Source organism: Balearica regulorum, chromosome 20 (genome assembly GCF_011004875.1).
Source record: "Balearica regulorum gibbericeps isolate bBalReg1 chromosome 20, bBalReg1.pri, whole genome shotgun sequence".
NCBI classification, from domain to species: domain Eukaryota; kingdom Metazoa; phylum Chordata; class Aves; order Gruiformes; family Gruidae; genus Balearica; species Balearica regulorum.
In genome coordinates, this window is record NC_046203.1 from 162137 (window position 1) to 180684 (window position 18548).

Sequence of the window (18548 nt, forward strand, 5' to 3'; positions counted from 1 at the left end):
AGTTGTGGCAGGAGCACAGGGTGTGGCATTGCCAGTCCTAGGTCTGCCTGAGCAAATACTTTCTTAGACCTCAGTGGAAACTGGTGATGAATGGCAAGCAGTGCTGTGTGTTCCTAGCCTGGTGGGAGGAGTTCCTCCTGAGAATATTTTAAGACAACCCTTAAAATATTCTAGGGATTAAGTATTTCCTTGCAGGTGTCTTCTGAAGATTGACAGGATACTGGGTTAGGTGGGCCTTGGTCCTGGGTCAATTTGACAGCTCCTTGTTGCCTTTTCCTTTAACAGGAACAGGAGGGAAAAAAAGGGTCTTGTGTAGCTGTATTGGATTTAAAGCACTGATAAATAGGCAACTTGTTCTTTTTTGTTCCTGTCTTATGACTCGTGTCCCCCAATTCTTGGCTGTAGTAACTAGTGGTAGCTTATATGGAAATAAGGGAGAGGAGAGCTGATGTCTGGAAAGATATGTGTAGGTAGAAAAGGGAAAGTAAGGGAAAGGGAAAGCTTCCCCCCCCCCCCCCCCCCCCCGCCTTAACTTGTCTCTCTTGTGAGTTGAACACTGAGGAATGATGTGTGGATGGTGGTAAAAGGGGCAAAAAATTCTGGGAGGAGCAAAATGGGAAAACTATTCTATTTTTTCTGTGTTGTCAGCCTCTCCCCATCTCCCTTCTCTCCACCTGGTGCTTGCCAAGAAATGTGTGTTAATTGCACAGAGGACCAGGGGAGCTGTTAGAGCAGTATCATAGAAGGGTAGGAGACACTGCAGAAGCACAGAGCCCTCCCTGTGGGGACAAGCTGGGGTATTAGCTTCGTTGCGGGGGCAGCATGTTGGCTGATTCATGAGTACAGGTGGTGTTCTGTTTCCATCCCACTTCGCCAGTCACATCCTTGTAATGGGCTGCGTGCTCAGAACTTAACATCTGCTTCAGTTGAGCAAAGGCTGGGGAAGGATGGAGTGCGATTAGAAACCTGGCAAAATATAACCCATACGTTTTCTTCTTGATACTTTTACTCATCTTCTAGTGACAAATCTAATGCCTTTCCCTTCTTTCCTTGTAGATCTCCAGAAGAAGGAGGGGGCCTTGGCAACACCAGTGGTGGGAGCAGCCACTCCATTTACAGCTTGGATAGGGCTTCCCATGCCAACTTGGAAAGTGCTGAGGGGCTAGGTAAAAAGCTAGAGAAGGAGCCCAAATCCACCGCGCAAAGAGCAAGCGAGAAGGGAGAGGCCTTGTCACAGTTTGAACTGAGTTATGGAAGTGAGTATCTTCATTCATTTGTTTCTTTAAAGGGATTGTGCACTCTGGCTGACTTCAAGCCAGGCTGATTCAATCCAATGTCATGTTAAATACCAGGTTGTATTACTTCCCATTTAGTTACATGAACAAGAAATTTCAATATATCTAAACAGGGAAAACATGGAAGACAAAGGTGGTTGTAAAACTTCAACCCAATCTTTCAGCCAGATCTGACAGTGTCTCTAATGTTTCTTCTCTAGAAAGTTTGGTTTTTAGGGCAAAATGAGGCTTTTCCATATTTCTAAGGTGTTAAACTTCAAGCTCATAATACCTTATGTAGTGCGAAGGAAGTTGAAAGAGTATCCAGAGTGGGGAATTTGAGCTCATGGCAAAGAGGCAAGAAATGAGTATCTCTGAAACCATTGGCATTAGGCTGTGACTCAGCTTTTTGCCATTTGTAGAACTGAGGTTTTATGCCCAGAGATGATTGGCGTGTTTTCAAAAGTACCTGTGCCTGCTTTGTCCTTGCTAATATTTGGAAAGGTGCGAGGTTTGTTTCAACTGATACCAGACCTAAAGTTACCCAAGTTACCACATGGCTCGTGTTCCCAAGCTCTCCCAGCTGGAGCATGCCCGTGTTGAGGCAAAGGAGAGTAAAGCCCTGCAGGATGAAGTGACTGGTAGATGTCAACAGTCTACCATGGCTTAGTTTTCAAAGCTTAGCTACAGTGCTGCTGGCTGAACTTGTTTGCCTGTAGCATGGATCCTATTTGGAATGGACTCTTTAAATAAAAGTGCAATTACAAAGCTTTATATGCATACATACATGCACAATTTCTTCCCTGTGTATGCTTTGTTCAGGTACCATCATCGATAATCGGGTGTCAAACACAGCAGAAGAGAATGAAGTAGGTTCTATGGCAGGTGAAGGCTTCATTGAGGTTCTTACTAAAAAGCAGCGCCGTTTGCTGGAAGAGGAGCGAAGGAAGAAGGAACAGGCTGCTCAGGTGAGGAGTAGGAGGCAGAAAAAGCTTAATGTGATATGCCATTTGGACTGTGGTCAAAGGAACAGGGCCCCCAAAAGTGTTTGGATGAGCGGAGAAACATGCAGTTGGCCGAAGTAGGACAAATCCTGTATTAGGCCCAGGAAATGCATTTTGGCTTTGGGCAGGGGCCATTGGTCTGAAAAGGATGGTTAGATTTCTGACCGTTCTTGTTTGCTAGCAGAATTGTTACTTGTGAGTTAAGTAGGGTTTTCTAAAGTGATCATCATCCGAAGCAACTTGGCTCACTAAGCAAGTTCCTGGCTGTAGTTGGTGGGATATTGGGCAGCAGTGAGCAGCGGAGGACCTCTGCACTCTTGTGTCAACAATGTGTTGTTGCTAGAGCAGGATGTGGTAGCTTCCTTGCTAGAGGTGTCCTGTTTGTGTCTGGGCACCTGACCAGAAAGAAACTAACACACTAGAAGCACTTCTGACAATTTCATGTTCATAATAGGATAAAGGACTTAATGTACAAGAAAAGATTTAAGACTGCAGTGTGGATAGCTTAGTTAAGTAATGATTAGGTGAGGGGTATTTGTCTACATGTACTGGAAGACTGCTGATTCTGGGGGGATAAGAGAATATTTTGATGTGAAAGGAGACTTAGTGAAATCTGGAGGACTAAATGCAAATGAAAAGCATTGTTGGGAAATGCTTCCTCACAAGGAGGGGTTGTGATAGGTCCAGAGTGTTTCGCAAGCAAAGTTATAAAAGCCTGGTTGCTTGGCATCTTTAAAATTGACTTGAAGACAATGTGTGAATGTGCAGTGGGAAAGGTCTTGCAGCTGCAGGGATGCGCTTCTCTTTCTATTCAGATCTTGGCTCTGTGAAAGACCCATCTCTGTGTTGTGAAATTATTCATTGATCTTGTTTTAGCTGGAGTAAAAGAAAGGAATTAAGCAGGGCAAGTCTGTTGTAGTGTTAATTTTGCTTTGCTTTGTATCTTATCCTCTCATCTCCCCAAAAGAAAAAAAATCTCATGCTGCTGAAAGCAGCTTTTTTTCACTGCCTTGTTAGACGGGGGGGGACACCTCCTAGTAGCCATGGGGTCCATTTAAAAAAAAAAACAAAAACAAAAAAACCCACAAACCAACCACAAAAACAAAACAACCCACAAAAACCCCCTCAAGCGTGGATGGAGTCAGAACGAGTTTGTATGGTTCTGTTACCCAAGTTGGGGGCTTCTCACATTGCAGCATTTAGAAATCCAGGGTTTGAACTTGCCGGGAGCAGACTGCGTTAGCCCAGTGCAGTGATGGGTCTTTGGCCTGTGCCTTTTCTCTCTCAGGCACCAGCTAAGGCCCGCGTCCTTCAGTCTCGCATTCCTCCTCGATTTGCTAAGAAGCAGAACAGCTTGTGCTTGGAGCAAAGCGATGTAACAGTTTCTGGAAACAGCCTGGGCACAGAGATCTGGGAGAGCAACAGCCCAGGTAAGTTTGGGTCTGTCGTGGAGTGTTTCCTGCAGCTGGGGAATCCCCTGGTGCATGCAGGAAGGACAAGGTGTCTGCGCTTAGGAGACAACCTTCTCTTGTCTGGTGTGGGAAGTGGTAAGGGAGCTAGCAGACATCCTGAGTAGCATCTGTTCAAAGCTGTATTGTTCAACCATCTTCCTCCTGTTGCTGACTATGTCAGTCTCCTAATCTCTTTCTTGGGTGGTCTTGTAACATCAGGATCCTACGTGGCATTTTCTAGCCTGTTGGGCTGGATCTACTTCAGCCATTTTCTTACTTTTGTCTTCCTCTATTTTTCTCATCCTCTAGCAGTGCTTCCCATGTTTCTAACTCCGCTCTTTTTCCTGTTTTCGTGTTCCCTAAGAAATCTCTTCCCTATTCTCTACCCTTGCTTTCCATACCCTGTCTTCTCTGTGCTGTGTCATGTCTCAGCTGAACGGGCAGCACTACTTTGAGGTGGTCAAAATACCTTATCTCATGTCTAGAAATGGAAGGTTAATAGTGTAACATGCATGGTGTACAAGGTGTGCTTGCAGTTGTGTTGGAAGCAGCTGAACCCTGCCCTCTGTTCTCTTCCAGCTCTTTCTGTTCAGTCTCCTGGCAGTGATTCCTGGAGCAAGCCTGTAAATACTTTTAACAGTACTGAATCCAGCACCACTGAGGTAAGTGGCGCCCAATGTGCCATTCAGGTGTTATGTCTATAAAATACTAATGTAGGTGGCTTATGCTTCTCATTGCTCCATCTGTGCTTAGCGACTCTCAGCTCTGCTTGTGCAATTTTAAACTGTCTCTTTGCAGTTCTAATTTTGAGCTTGATGCTGCTCAACTCTTGACCTAGAGTGCCAAGCGCTGCTTGGTGTTACGTGTGGGTATAAATCTGGAGTTACTGTCTGGTAGAGCTATTCCAGGGTTACGCTCCTAACTGGACGCGGAATGTGGTTGAGGATGGTGGAATCCCATATATGGGTGATGTTTGTGTGCCTTGTGCCTGTGTGTAGCTGTAGCCTTAATGCAGGGAGGGCGGAGGAGGTTCCCGAATGCTTCATGCTTCACCTCTGGAGACCAGAGTTCAATCTGGTTTGGGTCACCAGTGAAATGGGTTTGGCAATCTCAGCCTAGTTGCTATGTGGGACACTTTTTTTCCTTATGCTGAAGCCATGGTCCAGTTGGTGCATTGGTTAATGTGTCTCAGGGTTGTGTAGAGCTGAAGCAGCAGCCAAGGGACGCTGCAGGTCAGGCCCAACTCCTTTGCAGTTAACCAAGAACATGATTTGAAAAGGGAATATGGTCTTGCTGTTTTCTGGGATTTTTCTTTTTTTCTACTCCTTTGTGGAGCTGGGTCGGAGTCCGGGGCTTTAACACGTTTCGTGCTTTGCATAGCAGGGTTTTAAAGGCAGCCAGGGGGATAGTGGCATTGACTTGAGCGCAGAGTCTCGGGAATCCTCCGCTACCTCCTCTCAGCGCAGTTCTCCATATGGCACCCTCAAACCAGAGGAGATGAATGGGGCTGGCCTGGTGGACCCAAAGCCTGACTGCCAGAAGGAGCAAGTGCAGAAGCAGTCTGATAAAAAGGTAACCTGGATTTGCAGCCAAGCCAGAGCACATAGTGAGATACCTTGTGAAGTGGTTCTCTTGTTCTTGATAGCATTTTTAAGGCTTGAGATTGGGTTATTCAGTCTTTGTGTCTCAGCCTCTCTGCTTTCCTGTTAAGGATTCAGATCAAGGCTCAGGACAGAACAAGGAACACAAGCCTGGACCAATCGGCAACGAACGCTCCCTGAAAAACAGAAAGGGTTCGGAGGGAACGGAACGGCTGGAAGGGAATATTCCCCCTGTTAATGGGGTGGAAATTCACGTGGATTCTGTACTTCCTGTGCCACCCATTGAATTTGGAGTAAATCCTAAAGTGAGGATTGAATTTAATTTTATCTTCTTGGTGATTTGAGCTTGTTGAGATATGAAAGGTGGTTTGAGGCAGAATGATTATTTAGAGGAAGCTTCCAGCTTTAGCTTTGCCTTAGATTTCATTACTGACACAAACCAGGTACTCAAGATGTCTTGGCAAACATGTAATATCCTCTTGGAAATACTGGCCCAAGGACCAGCTGGGGTGGTAACAGAGGTGAGGGACAAAATTATGGCCGTCTAAGCCTTCGTGTGCCTCTGGGGGTTGACTGCTGCTGAGTGCTGAGAAGTGTCTTTGTGTTCTCTTTCAGCAAGGCTTTACTGGAGGACAATCTTTAGTTTCTAGTGTTATAATTCAGGCTAAAATCATTAACCATGAGAAGCAGATGCATGGCCTTTGGACCTGGATTTGAATTTTGTGTGTTTTGGTTTTTCAGGACTCTGACTTCAGCTTGCCACCTGGTTCTGCCTCTGGCACTGCAGCTAACTCTGTTACCAAATTGCAGGATGCCTTGGCCAGTAATGTAAGTATTTCTTTTTTTTTCTTTTGGCATTGATTCATTGGAGATGCTCCTTAGTTAAACCTCAGGTGCTTCCAAAGACAGCAAGCATATTTCTTTGCAGTTCACTTCACACCTAGTGCTTAGGCAGCACATGTGACTAAACTCCATAATGGAAATCTGTGTGCCCTCAAGGTACCTTGATAAAATGAGCATCACTAGCTCAGAGGTGATATAGGGAGCAACTCCATTATCATTCAGTGACCTGTGTAAAGCAAGAGGTATTGCACATCTCAGAGATCACCGTTCTCCTCCCATGAGACACAAATGTGCTGGTAATGGACATGATGCAGATAGTGGCATTTTTAGGCCTAGACTGCCATCTTCTCAGAAGGTCTCATCTGCCACAGCAAGCAGAGAACTGTAGCTTGTTAGTCAGGCCCTTTTGGAGGGTTCCTATCTAACTCCAGCCTTCTGGGTATTTCATTATTACGTGTGAAAAAGTGAGCACACTGAAAGCCCAACTTCTAGCTCAGCTGTGGACAGCAATGTGAGAAACTCACAAAGCTTCTTTTGAAATGTCTTCAAGTTTGTAGGCTGTTCAGTTTTGGAGGTTTGTCTTAAAGGGTGCTTCTTCTCAGAAGTGCTCTTTCAGAAACAGGTTTTGTCTGAAATTTAGATAAATATGGGACAGGAGGGGGAACTCTTCTGCAAATTGAAGTTACTGGGTCAAATCAATATTGAAGTGGAAGCTGGTGTAACTTGACATAGACGGTGTCACTGCACATCACCAAAGCTTTGTTTATTCCAACAGCAGAATGGATCACGGTTGAATGTGTTACTTAACTCCTTCAGTACCACTGAGGATTGAATCCTTCGAGGTGTAGTTACTGGAGCTGCCAGCTGAGGCTCTGTCAGCCTTGGTAGCTCATGACATGCTCATTATAAAGTATTCACCATTTCTGAATCTCCCCTCAGGCAGGGTTAGCGCAGTCCATTCCCATTCTGCGAAGAGATCATCACCTCCAGCGGTGCATTGGCCTGAACCCAATGTCCTTCCCCACTGCAGACCTTACTCTTAAGGTAAGCAAGCTGGCATGTGTGTTACTCCATGACCAGAGTGGTGAGGGTGTGGAGAGATCTTTCCCAGAGTGTTTTGTTAGGTACTGCTAAATCTTTAATTAGCTTATGTAGAAGTTGTGCATATATGGTGTTCAACATGGATGGAAGGGCATGTGTTTCAACAGTCCTGGATGCTGAAGTTCTCAACAATTGTAGAAGTAGGACAACAGAGATTTCCTACTATTTCAGTAGCTGAGTAAGATGGCTGGTCAGGGATCCTAGGTGCCTGATGGTTTAAAGAAGGAAAAAACCCAACCAAACAAAAAATTACCAAAAACCCCAACAATACAACAAACCAAAACAAAAAACACCACCACCCCAAATCCAAAAAGCTCAGCAAATACCAAGGGGGATTGTGTGTTTGTGAAGGATACTTGCCCGTTGGAAGTTGTTGTGAGACCCCTTGACCTGGGACCTGCCAGGTTTTGACTATGACTAGACTAGACTGAATTTGAACTAATAGGTCATAGATGAGCAACTCTAGGCTTCAGTATTGTCCTCCCCATTTGAACTGTCTGTAGTTATTGTCCTTCATTTCCATAGATGGAGTCTGCTCGTAAAGCTTGGGAAAACTCTCCTAGTTTACCAGAACAGAACTCCCCAGGAGGCGCAGGCTCAGGCATCCAGCCTCCTTCCAGTGTTGGAGCTTCCAATGGTGTCAGCTACAGCTCTTTTGGTGGAGTTTCTATGCCTCCTATGCCTGTGGCGTCCGTAGCACCTTCTGCATCTATTCCAGGTACCCGCAAACTGCAGCAGCAGTATTTGCATTGTCTGATTGGTATCTAGGAATCATTCTCTGATTCTAGCAGATGAGAGCATGGTGAGAAGAACTTCCATGTAAAGTAACTGGCTGGCTCGTATTTAACAGATTCTTAACAACAATTCAGTCAAGACAGAGGGACTGTCTCCCCATTTTGGAGAACATTACTTGAGTGTGACTGGTACAAATTTAGTACAGGGATGACTTTTCCTGTGTAACGTCAAGTCTCTGATGTCTCAATAAGATCTGCTTACCCTTCACTGTGTGCTCAGTAGAATAGAAGGGAAATGAAGAAACCTATGGCTGAGAGACTTCAACAGCCCCAGTGTCAATATCAACCATTCCTCTGCTCATTTTGCTATTTAAGTCACAGGTTGTGAGCACCTTCTGCTCTTTGTATGTAATAACAACTTGCTTACAGTTTGCAGAACTCTGGGAGGTGGGAAGGTAGTGCTGTCCTTGAGTTAGGAGAAACTTAAGCTCAGTCATGTTAGTGCATATAATTAGGGAGAGCATCTGGAAAAAGGAAATGTACTTGGATTCTCCAACTCCTGGGTCCCAAAGGACCTCTCATGCATACACTATCCTTCTCATTCCTCAGTTCAAGAGCAAAGTGGAATATGCTGGACAGCAGTGATAGTGAGTGGATCACTGTAGTGACTCTGTTACTAGCTTCCACTTGGAAAACAGGTTGTTTCAAGTCAGGTGATTTCCTTCCCCACCCACCCTAATTCTGCTTGTAAATCCTGTAGTTGAGGTGTGCACAGAACCACAGGAATGGCACAGCACTTTCACCCCAAGGGTGGCACCAGTTAGAATATGGCTTTTAGATCTCTTGTATGAAGGTCTCAAGCACCATGTTTGCTCTTTCTGTGCCTCCTAGCTGCAAAGATGAGGTGATTGCAGAGCAGGTTTCTGGCATTTAGGAACAGCTTGGAGTGCAGTTCACAAATTCCTGAACTGTTAGTGTCTCTGACTTTTTTTGTGGGTGTGGGAAACCTAGGTTTAAGTTTAGCATCTTACAGGAGGGTATTAATTCTCAGCAAGCCTGCTACTGTAAGTTGGATGCTGGCTTTGGTATGTGGACTCAGGAGCTTTGGTATGTGGACTCAGGAGCTTTACAGGCTCTTCTGAATAGATACCATGTTTGTGTTGACTTGCTGAGCTGGTTGCTGATAGGTAGGAAGTAGTCTTGACCTGCAGGTCTCTGTAGTGTATTGTGCCTGTATCTCCCCTGTACCTGGAATTTACAGCCTACCTTCTCCGATGTGTAGGTAACCATATTCCACCCCTCTATCTGGATGGCCATGTGTTTGCAAGTCAGCCCCGCCTGGTCCCTCAGACGATACCTCAGCAGCAGAGCTACCAACAGGTAAGGGAGAAATACAACCAGCTAGTGGTTTCTCAAGGAGTCTTCAGGGTGGCACTTAAGAAATGAGGAGTCATTTATCTCTGGTAGCCCAAAGGAGCTTAAATTCCTTGAATGCTGCTTCCCAGTGAGTGTCACAGGTCAGTGAAATTGAAGGAAGGGAATTGAGGGGGTTTTTCCCTTTTGTACCAGTGCCTTTGGACTGGGTTTAACTGAAGCAGATGCTGAGGCGTCTGGATGAGGTAAAGTGACGTTCAGTAAATTCCACAGCCAGTCAATACTGATGAGTAATTTCACTAGCCTTAGTAAATAGGGTGTTGATAGGGTTGGGGAGAGCCCCTTCAAAATAAGAGTGCAGGCAAGTGAGAGCTGGGATTGTCAGTGCCTGGTGTGTGTGTGTAGCACATTGGTCCCCTTGTGTATCCATCAAATGCCTCTTGCAGGCATCAGTCTTCCCCCTTGGGTGCCTATGCGGTGTCTTACCCTGTCAGTGTGCTGCTGTTCTGTGGAATGATGCAGGGGCTGGGTAAAGGCGCAGTGTAGGTAATTGTCATGGCAGATTTGACTCATGGGGGAAACTGATGGATTTTTTTAACAGTGTGGTAGAATGTCTGGCTCCTCTTGTACCTCTAAGTCATCTTATTTTCTTCTGCAGGCTGCTGCTGCTCAACAGATTCCCATTTCTCTCCACACATCCTTACAGGCCCAAGCTCAGCTTGGGCTGAGGGGTGGTCTGCCTGTTTCCCAGTCCCAGGAGATGTACAGCTCCATACAGCCCTTCAGGTAACTGCTTCCAGTTTTTCATTTCCTTGTGGTCTGAACTCTTACATTCCAGGTGGTTATGTACATTCATCACATACTCCACACTCTTCTCTTCTTCCCCCTTTGTTGACATGCAGTTTCCTTCCCCTAGTAATACTGCTGGGGTGGAGAGCAAGGATATCAGGGCATGTAAGGCTTTCTGTGGCATGTTTCTTTGTAGGACAATGACAAAGACCATCCTTGGAAAGTTACTCAGTTGTACTGCCTGTCTTCTCAAAGGGGGAGGCAAATTTTGGGAAAGATGCAGAAAGAGGAGATTTGTGGGCTGGCAAGCAGAGTCATGAGTGAGAAACCCAGAGCTTACAGCTTACTGTGTTGGGCATACTACTGAGGAGAAGCCAAAGAAACAGTTTGATCAGAGCTGAGTACCTGTATAGTGAAATTAAATAACTCTTTTTTATTAGATACAAACTACAAGACAAGAACAAAATAAATGTCTGCACTTAGGAGAAAAAAATGTAAGATTCAAATTAGGAAATCAAACGCAAGTGTAACAGCAACAGTACTTGACTGCAGGAACTGTTTAGTAGAATTGAAGGACTGACATCCACTTCAGAGTTGGGCTGGCTGTGAGAATCATACTCTGTACCCTCTTGCCTGCATGAGATGAGAGTGAATGATCAGAATAGTCCTTCAAGGCCTCAAAAACCTAGACACTGAGGTTTAAAAACCCCTTTTTAGCTAGAGCTGTTTGAATCTTTAACTTCTGATTCTTGTATTCTTTGCAAAACTGCTGCAGACTTCTGGTAACCTGAATCCTCCCGTATTACTAACCTAAAGCTTATTGTGCAGAATATAGATACATAAACTTTGGATAGGACGTGATGTCATTCTGTTGAATATTCCTGCAACACAAGGACATGGTTGTAAGGGCTTAAAATTGGAATTAAAAAGCCTGTAACTGAAATGGAAAGTGACATCACAGCTTATTTCTGAGCTATCAGTTTAGTAGAGTCTGAGAGCTGCTTGGTGATTGCAAGCTAGATACGGCATGGGATATAGTCTCCAAAGGTTTTCTGCATAATGACTTGAGCATGTTTTTCTTCTCCAGGTCTCAAGTGTATATGCACCCCAGTCTGTCTCAGCCCAGCACCATGGTCCTGACAGGAGGCACTGCTATGAAGCCTCCGTATTCTGCCTTCCCGGGCATGCAGCCCTTGGAGGTGGTGAAAACCCAGTCCGGGTCCCCCTATCAGCCCATGAATGGAAGCCAGACACTGGTTTATGAAGGCCAGATAAACCAGGCAGCTGGTATGGGAGCCTCCCAGATGATGGATTCTCAGCTTACACAGGTTAGGAGCAGGGCTTGCAAGCCACTCCCTTGTACAGGCTTTTTCACAGCCCCTTGTTTCTGAGACTGGGTGGAAACTAGTATTTGTGTTGCTGAGTCATGTGTTTGTGTGAGCTAAGCTCTTTGTAAAGAGGCAAAAGATTTCCCCAAAAGACTGTTCTGTGAACCAGTGTTTCAAAGATGTAGCACCTTATTTAATGAGATGCTTGCTAATTACTTGTCTGTCCCTGCTGAGTTGTCATTTTGTAACTTGGAAGCCCTCTCCCTCAATATAGATGTTTCACACAGATCAAACCTTGTGGTGCTTCATGCATAGGAGGTGATGATACAATAATTATCCTAAAAGTACCTCTTCTGAGAGCCAAATCCCAGTCGTCTCTGGATTTAACTTGACTTCCAGGGTAACCAGAACCTTTTATTAAAAGCTCATCTATCTTGTCAGTTCATTTGTTACTCAGGTCTTACAACTTCTGCTGATCTGTTTGGCAGCATCTTAACAAGAATTTCATTGTGTGAAAAAGTTCTTGTAGAGCATGGTTCAGATAAAGACACTGAATCCTACTGTGAGCATAGCTGTGTCTGTGGATATGTGTTCTGATTCTCTGGATAAGTTTGATACTTTTATTAAACTCATCTTATATTTATTTCATGCAACATGCTAAGGCTTATTTTTTGTTTAAAGAGGGATTTTTATGTTCTGACATAATGAGTGTCCCTGAAAGTAACTTAGCTGAGGAAAATACAGAGAATACTGGCAAACTAAATATTTGAAGAAATGCTTTATCCATCATAAGCCAGTAATTTAGTCTCGTTTGCTAGCCTTAGATTTACTTATTTATTACAAAGTGTTGTCACAGAACCTCCCAAATCCAGCAATTGTGAGAACTGTCAGATGAATTGGACGGAACAGGAGGCTCTTGAGTCCTGAGCTGTATGGGTTTTTTTAATTACTTTTAATTATTACCATCACCAGTTTGAAGCTCACTGCAGAACATAACGCTGAGGCCACCATCACTTTCTCTAGAAGTCCAGCCCTCAAAACCCTTTAGCTTGAAAGTGTAGCAGACTTTCTGGTTTGGGCATTGAAGATGCAAACGAAATGCCTGACACTGAGCTGTCTGAAACTGACATAATTTCAAAAGAATATACACCCAATGCAGCGACCATGAGGAAGACTGAAAAACTGGGTGAAGGTTCTAGGCAAGGAGGAAGGCCCTGTGTCTGAGTGCAGTTATGTTAAATCAATGCCATGTTAAAAGCCCAGCTGATAGGGTGTTGGCGTCACTACCAGAATATGCATTTCAGGGTGAAAGTCCCTCTGTTACATTGATTTGTATTTATTCTGTGCCAGACTGCACTGTTTGAGCTTCCTTTTAGCAATGCTGTGTTTTCAGTGTATTAGGAGACAGTGTGAAACACAAGACTTACCGCTGTTACGTTAACTACGTGTCCTCATCACACAGTTAACAATGCCTGTGCCTGGCTCCCAGCTTCCTCTGCCCCGCTACGGCTCTGGCCAGCAGCCCCTGATTCTACCACAGTCCATCCAGCTTCCTCAGGGGCAAAACCTGCCTGTAGGAGCTCCCCGAAGAATCCTCCCTCCTGGATCCCAGCCTTCTGTTCTTGCTACCAGCAGGGAGGTAAGGATTAACTCCTGCCTGCTTGTCTTGGCACTCATTAACCCCTCCTGCATTGAAGTTTTGCTCCTTGATCGTGCCTGTTAAAGGGGAGACTGGCTTGTTTGGGATCCTTAAATATCAAAGCCAAGGATTGGTGTTAAAATGAAGGAGCCCTTTTCCCCTCATCTCCAAAGCACAGACCAGCAGTTTGTCAGGTTTTGCTGCTGGTCATCATTCTGTTTCCAGGGAGCCACATCCTGCCTTGATCCAGTTTGGAGTCTCCAGTTTTATTACATGTTTACACAGGTTTCCCCAGAGTGCTTGAGGGGTGGTGAGCTCCAGACACAGTTGGAATACTGCCCAGATATTTCACACTGTTGTGAAGCTTGTCCATTTGAGTAGGTATATTAATGTCATGTCTGGTTTGATGGATTCATATCATAAGTTTGTCTATTATAGGGGAGAGAGAGCACAGCAGTTAACTTCCAGGCTCTGTATTTGCTTGTGCTGCTGGCTTGTTGGTTTAATACAAGCAGATTATTTCACTTACAAGCCTCACTTTCTTCACCTGAAAAATGTTTCTTCTTTTAATGGGCACAATGGGTAGAAGGGCAAAGATTTGGTTTAAGTTTTTATATGAAGTAATGAGTTATTTGTGAATGCAAAGATGATACTCTATCACTCATTTTCCTCTGTAGTCCTCCCAAATGGAAATGAAAGGGTTTCATTTCTCCGATGGTAAACCGAATATGTCCTCTGGAGGGTCTGTACCATCACCACACACGTACAGGTAAAATGTTTACAGAACTTAGCCTCTGTAGTAAGAATGAGGAGGTAGTAGTGTCCCCCATTTGCAGTGACATGGTGCATGCATCATCCCTGTACAAGATTCACTTGAGTTTTCACGTGTGGAATGTGCTTACTGTAGTCCAAATACTTGTATCAAAATGCACGATCGTGGCTTTCGGTTTTGGGTGTGGGCCAGCATGTATCTGACCTGGCCCTATGTGCCTGTGGGAAGTGCATAAAGTTGTTTGTTCACTGAATCTGAAAGACAGGTTGGAATTGGTGTGTGCTTTTGTGTGTTCCTTGTTAAGGGTGAAAATTTGAGGATCATTGAATAAACGTTTTAGTTTCCAGCATGATCCTCTCAAGATGACAGGTGCTAATGTCTGGACATACCAAACCTTCAAATCATTGAGCCTTTTTGGATGTGCAATTACTTTATTGTTTTTCTCCTAACCAATCCACGTGTTGTCTTTTGGGCTGGGGAGCTTGCTGAGCTGCACAGCACAGACTTGTGCCATGTCTACTGCTGCTTTCTGCTGTCTACTGCTGTCTCTTTTTTTCTTTCACACATGAATAAGGTTCTCATTCCATTGTAGAATTTACTCCATGAATATTGTCGACTCTTCGATTTCCAGGCCTAGCTCTGCCAGCCCAAGCGGGAAGCCATCTGGACCAGCAGTTAATATGGGCTCTGTGCAAGGACACTATGTACAACAGGTAGTGTACATCAGTACTTTACTCTTCTGTACTCTCGTGCTTGTGCCTTGGACTTCAGAGGAGTGGCAGAAAGGCCTGTGTGGTAAAGCTGTATGTGGGAGCTGTTGTTTTCCCTGCAGGGAGAGTGGGTGGGTGTTATACTGAGTCAAAGAGTAATGCTGTGTGATTTGAAAGTCAGGAGAGATTAGAGGATTACCTGTTTCAGTGTCCATGTTGTTTGTTGCTGAGTTTTTAAGGGTTATTTGCATTGCCAGACATGTGAGATCCTTATGTGTGAGGCGTTTTAGGATAGCAAAGTGTGACAGAGTAGAAGAAACACCTGATTTTTGGAGCAAATTTGATGTCTTGCGAATGCTGGTCACAGTTTGGTGGGACTTTCTTATATCTGCTTAGAGATGTCTGTACTAGCTAATGCTTTGGTTTTGTATGTCAAAAGGCAAAGCAGCGGGTGGATGAAAATAAAGCCAATCTGGGAGCAGTAAAGCTGCAAGAAACAGCCTCCACAAACCAGATGAAGCCAGTGCGCACGGGAGCGATTAAACCTCAGGCAGTCAAAGTGGAGGAAAGCAAGGCCTAGGAGTACATCCGATGCCCAGCTGGTCCTGTTGCCCGAGAGGCACTGCAGCTTAGACTGGACCCCACTGGATCTCCTGAAAATCACACCAGATCTGCTTCCTGCCCCACATTGACTGACTACAGTGACATCATCCAAGCCCCTCTCCCAACAAAGCAGTTTGAAACAGTGGATATGACATTGACCTGCTTGCTTTAAAACAAACCAACCATGTGACTTAAGTGGCTCGAGCCATTCCCCTCCCATGCACCATCCACAGGTAGCTGTGACCGCTCACTTGGCAAAGCCTGTCCTTCTCCTTCCCTACTTCTGTCTCAGCAGAGTGGCAACTGGGGGAGAGGGGTTAGTTTGAGGTTTTTCATTTTAAAGGCAGCTGAGGTTTTTACAAAAAAAGCTATATCTTTGTTTATAGCAGAACTTTTATATGTTCTTTCATTTCCCCCCCCCCTTCTTTCTGCTTTCCTCATTCCTTCCAGAAAAGAATTCCCTTCAGCTAAAATTATGTTCTGACAAAACTGCTTAGTTTTATATACGGTTCTGTACTATGCTGAGAATCATGACTCTTCTAAATTGAGTGAGTTTGGGTATATTTTTCCCCAGATTATTTAGCCTTTCAGATTATTTGATTTAAAAACCCAACCAAACAGGACAGTTATGGCATTCATTAATTTTTCAGTATTTTTGTTTTAAGCTAGAAGCAGTGCTTGCGTTAGAAATAAATGTGTACTAAAGGTCTATAGTAGATCAGTGCATTAATCTTGAAACTTGCACCACTTTAATTGTAGCTTTGGGGTGCCTTGTGCACAACAAAATGTGACATTTTCGTTTTAAGAAAAAAAAAAACCCACCACATTTCTGTTGCAAGCTCATCCAGATTTAGGTTTTGGGGTTTTTTTTAGTGGGTTTGGGATTTTTTTAGTGACTGCCAAACCCACACCAAAATGTAAATCATAGATTTACGAAATGTAAAATCTGTTAAGAAAAATCTCCTCACTGCATATGGGTCAGAAGAGTTGGCTGGAGCCAACGGGTCTGTATGGACTACTTTTTGTAGTTGTGATGCTCTCTCTTATGCTCCCTACCTTGGCCACTCTAATTCTTCCTGTCTCCTGAGACTTGTTCTATATTGTGTTCATCCCTTGGGGCTGCTCTCCTAAGCTTTGCCCTTCTCCCGTTTCCCTAGGTCTTGCTTTCTGTTCCTCTAACTGATGGCCTTTTGTAAAATTTGCATAGAAACGCATCGATAAGGGAGCCCCTCTGCAAGGCAGCCATTTTAGCACACTTGGAACCTCCTTTTTTGTGTTGGAAGCACACGCTTACAGAGACAGTTGGGAATCATCCTTGTTACTCTTCTTCCCCAGATGAATAGCAAAGGATTCTTTACTTTTGATGCAGTTGCATATAGCGCATATACAGTGTCGTCGCCTCACACTTCCTCACCAGTATTTGATGATCTATGAAAGGAAGGTCCCAGTGAGAGGGGGCTGGTTTTTTATTTCTTTGGTTCTTCAGTTTTGGTTTGTTGCGTGCGTGTGTGTGTGTGTGTGTAGATTTTTAGGATGGACTTACAAGTTCCTGAACATGCTTGGAGTCCTTCAGCTGACTGTAGTCTTAAGTAAACTCAGCTACTTTCAGCTAACTTGGTTTGTGTTGTTTAGTTCTTTCAAAATGTAAAGTAGGCTGGTTGCTCTGAAGTGAGGGAAAGAAAACTTCATTTTTGCAGGAGATGATAGCTTGCTAACTGGCTGTGCCATCTGCCTCTGCTAGGTGGCAGCAAGTCATTTGGTGGTGGTTCCAAAGAAGATACTTTGAACAAAGAATGTATTTGGGAAGAGATCTGAAAGGTGTTCTTATTTCTTCATTTGCTTCCCTGCCCTTTCTGGGAAAGATCCTTCATAACTTTCTAGGGATGCATTTGAAGTTTTAAGCTAAGTATAAATAAGAATTTTATACAATAGCTTTAAAGAGCTGAGAAAACTAAACTAACTTAGACATAGTAATGTCCCCTCTCCAGAGGTGTCCCCATTGACCATGGCAGAGAACCTGAAGGGAAAGGAATAGGATGGTACTTTAAGAAAAACAAAAGCTCTTTTTTTCTCATGTTTTATGGATTTCTAACTTCAGAGTGTGCCAGCATCTCTCTAGCTTCCTCCTTGAAGTACAGGGTTTGAGATGTAGTGACAAATATTTCCCAAGCCTTCAGACATCTCCCAGACCTGCATCCTCATCTGCTAGTCCTGCTCCCAACATTTTCCAAAGATTGCTCCACCAGTAAGTCATCCCACCCCCCTTGCTATTTTCTTCCTTGGAATATCATGAACAACAGAATTGTCTGGGGTGTTTTTTCTTTTTTTTATTATCCTTCTGCCCAGCTGGCCCTAGCTAATATCAGCCCAGAATCTAACTGTAATGGCTAAAGAGACTTATCCGAGCCCCCCTCTTTCCTACCCTAGACACACTACTTAAGCTTTACAAAGACACTAGCCTCTTTCCTCCCACGTATGACTTGAAAATGGTCAAATGTGTTGGAGAAATTGGGTTATTGCTAGAAACAAGTTATTGCAGTCCCTCTGGTGTAAATGCCATCAGGACTACAATACGTCCTGTTGAAAAAGGTCACCCTTCTTTCTCTTTTAACCCCTCCATTTCTTCCCCCAACAGAATAAAACACTAGAATTTATTTATACGTATTTGATGTTGTAGGTCTAGGTGAAAAAGTAATTGTTTCACTGCTCTATTTATATATTATGTCTGAATTATTCTGTGCAGGAAAGGCCAAGAAATGCATGTGAGCTTCATTCCATTCCTCACCTTTGCGTGACTGTCAGCTGCAGTTGGCAAGACTCTCTTTCACTTAATGGAGTTTTGTGTGATGGAAAGCAGTTTTAGAGCCCAAACTTCTAAGGTGCAATATCCTTCTTCTCTAACATATTTTTTGTTTGTTTGTTTAAAGCTAGTACAAGGTTAGTGCAGTGTTTGTGGTGCTCTTGAATCACAAGGAAAGTCTCTGATCCTCAAGGTGCAGAAATGCCAAGGGTGCTGGTACACTGATACAAATTCAGCTTGGGGAAGAGGAGAATGGAGATGTCTAGAGTGTGTGATATGGTCTATAGGGGATAATTCTGCTTGCAGTCTCCACTGCTGAAGGGTCGAGCCCTAATGATTTATTCCTTTGCGAGTTGCTTTTGCTTTGACTGGAAATCAGCTACCAAATTGCAGGCGGTTTCTGCTAGGAAAGGTGCAGTGGGAGGGAGAGGTGGAATCCATATTTTCAGCAACAATGGGTGAAGCAGAAATATTCAGAGGCTGACTTTGCTGCTTTTTGTTTGGCTGAAGGTCTGAAGCGTGTGT

At 44.2% G+C, this 18548-nt stretch overlaps 1 protein-coding gene and 1 non-coding gene across 18 annotated transcripts in view; both read left to right on the forward strand.

The window, feature by feature from the left end:
- Positions 1-15831, forward strand: part of PRRC2B (proline rich coiled-coil 2B) — a 47286-nt gene extending 31455 nt beyond the window's left edge. For 6 of the 17 annotated variants that reach the window (XM_075772368.1, XM_075772369.1, XM_075772370.1 and 3 more), the window contains exons 17-32: positions 1057-1256; positions 2097-2242; positions 3567-3708; positions 4309-4391; positions 5110-5301; positions 5441-5635; positions 6072-6158; positions 7113-7217; positions 7800-7992; positions 9291-9388; positions 10041-10168; positions 11259-11499; positions 12962-13138; positions 13816-13907; positions 14503-14623; positions 15060-15831. In XM_075772368.1, coding sequence (XP_075628483.1) covers positions 1057-1256; positions 2097-2242; positions 3567-3708; positions 4309-4391; positions 5110-5301; positions 5441-5635; positions 6072-6158; positions 7113-7217; positions 7800-7992; positions 9291-9388; positions 10041-10168; positions 11259-11499; positions 12962-13138; positions 13816-13907; positions 14503-14623; positions 15060-15200 — 2341 coding nt within the window. In that variant the 3' untranslated portion in view covers positions 15201-15831. Of the gene's footprint in view, positions 1-1056; positions 1257-2096; positions 2243-3566; positions 3709-4308; positions 4392-5109; positions 5302-5440; positions 5636-6071; positions 6159-7112; positions 7218-7799; positions 7993-9290; positions 9389-10040; positions 10169-10611; positions 10666-11258; positions 11500-12961; positions 13139-13423; positions 13516-13815; positions 13908-14502; positions 14624-15059 lie in introns of those variants that run through there. The other 11 variants (XR_012838484.1, XR_012838485.1, XM_075772376.1 and 8 more) reach the window with 11 other exon arrangements.
- Positions 8242-8327, forward strand: LOC142604676 (small nucleolar RNA SNORD62). The gene has a single exon (XR_012838525.1). It is a non-coding gene; the product is annotated as a small nucleolar RNA SNORD62 (small nucleolar RNA).
- Positions 15832-18548: the final 2717 nt, after the last annotated feature.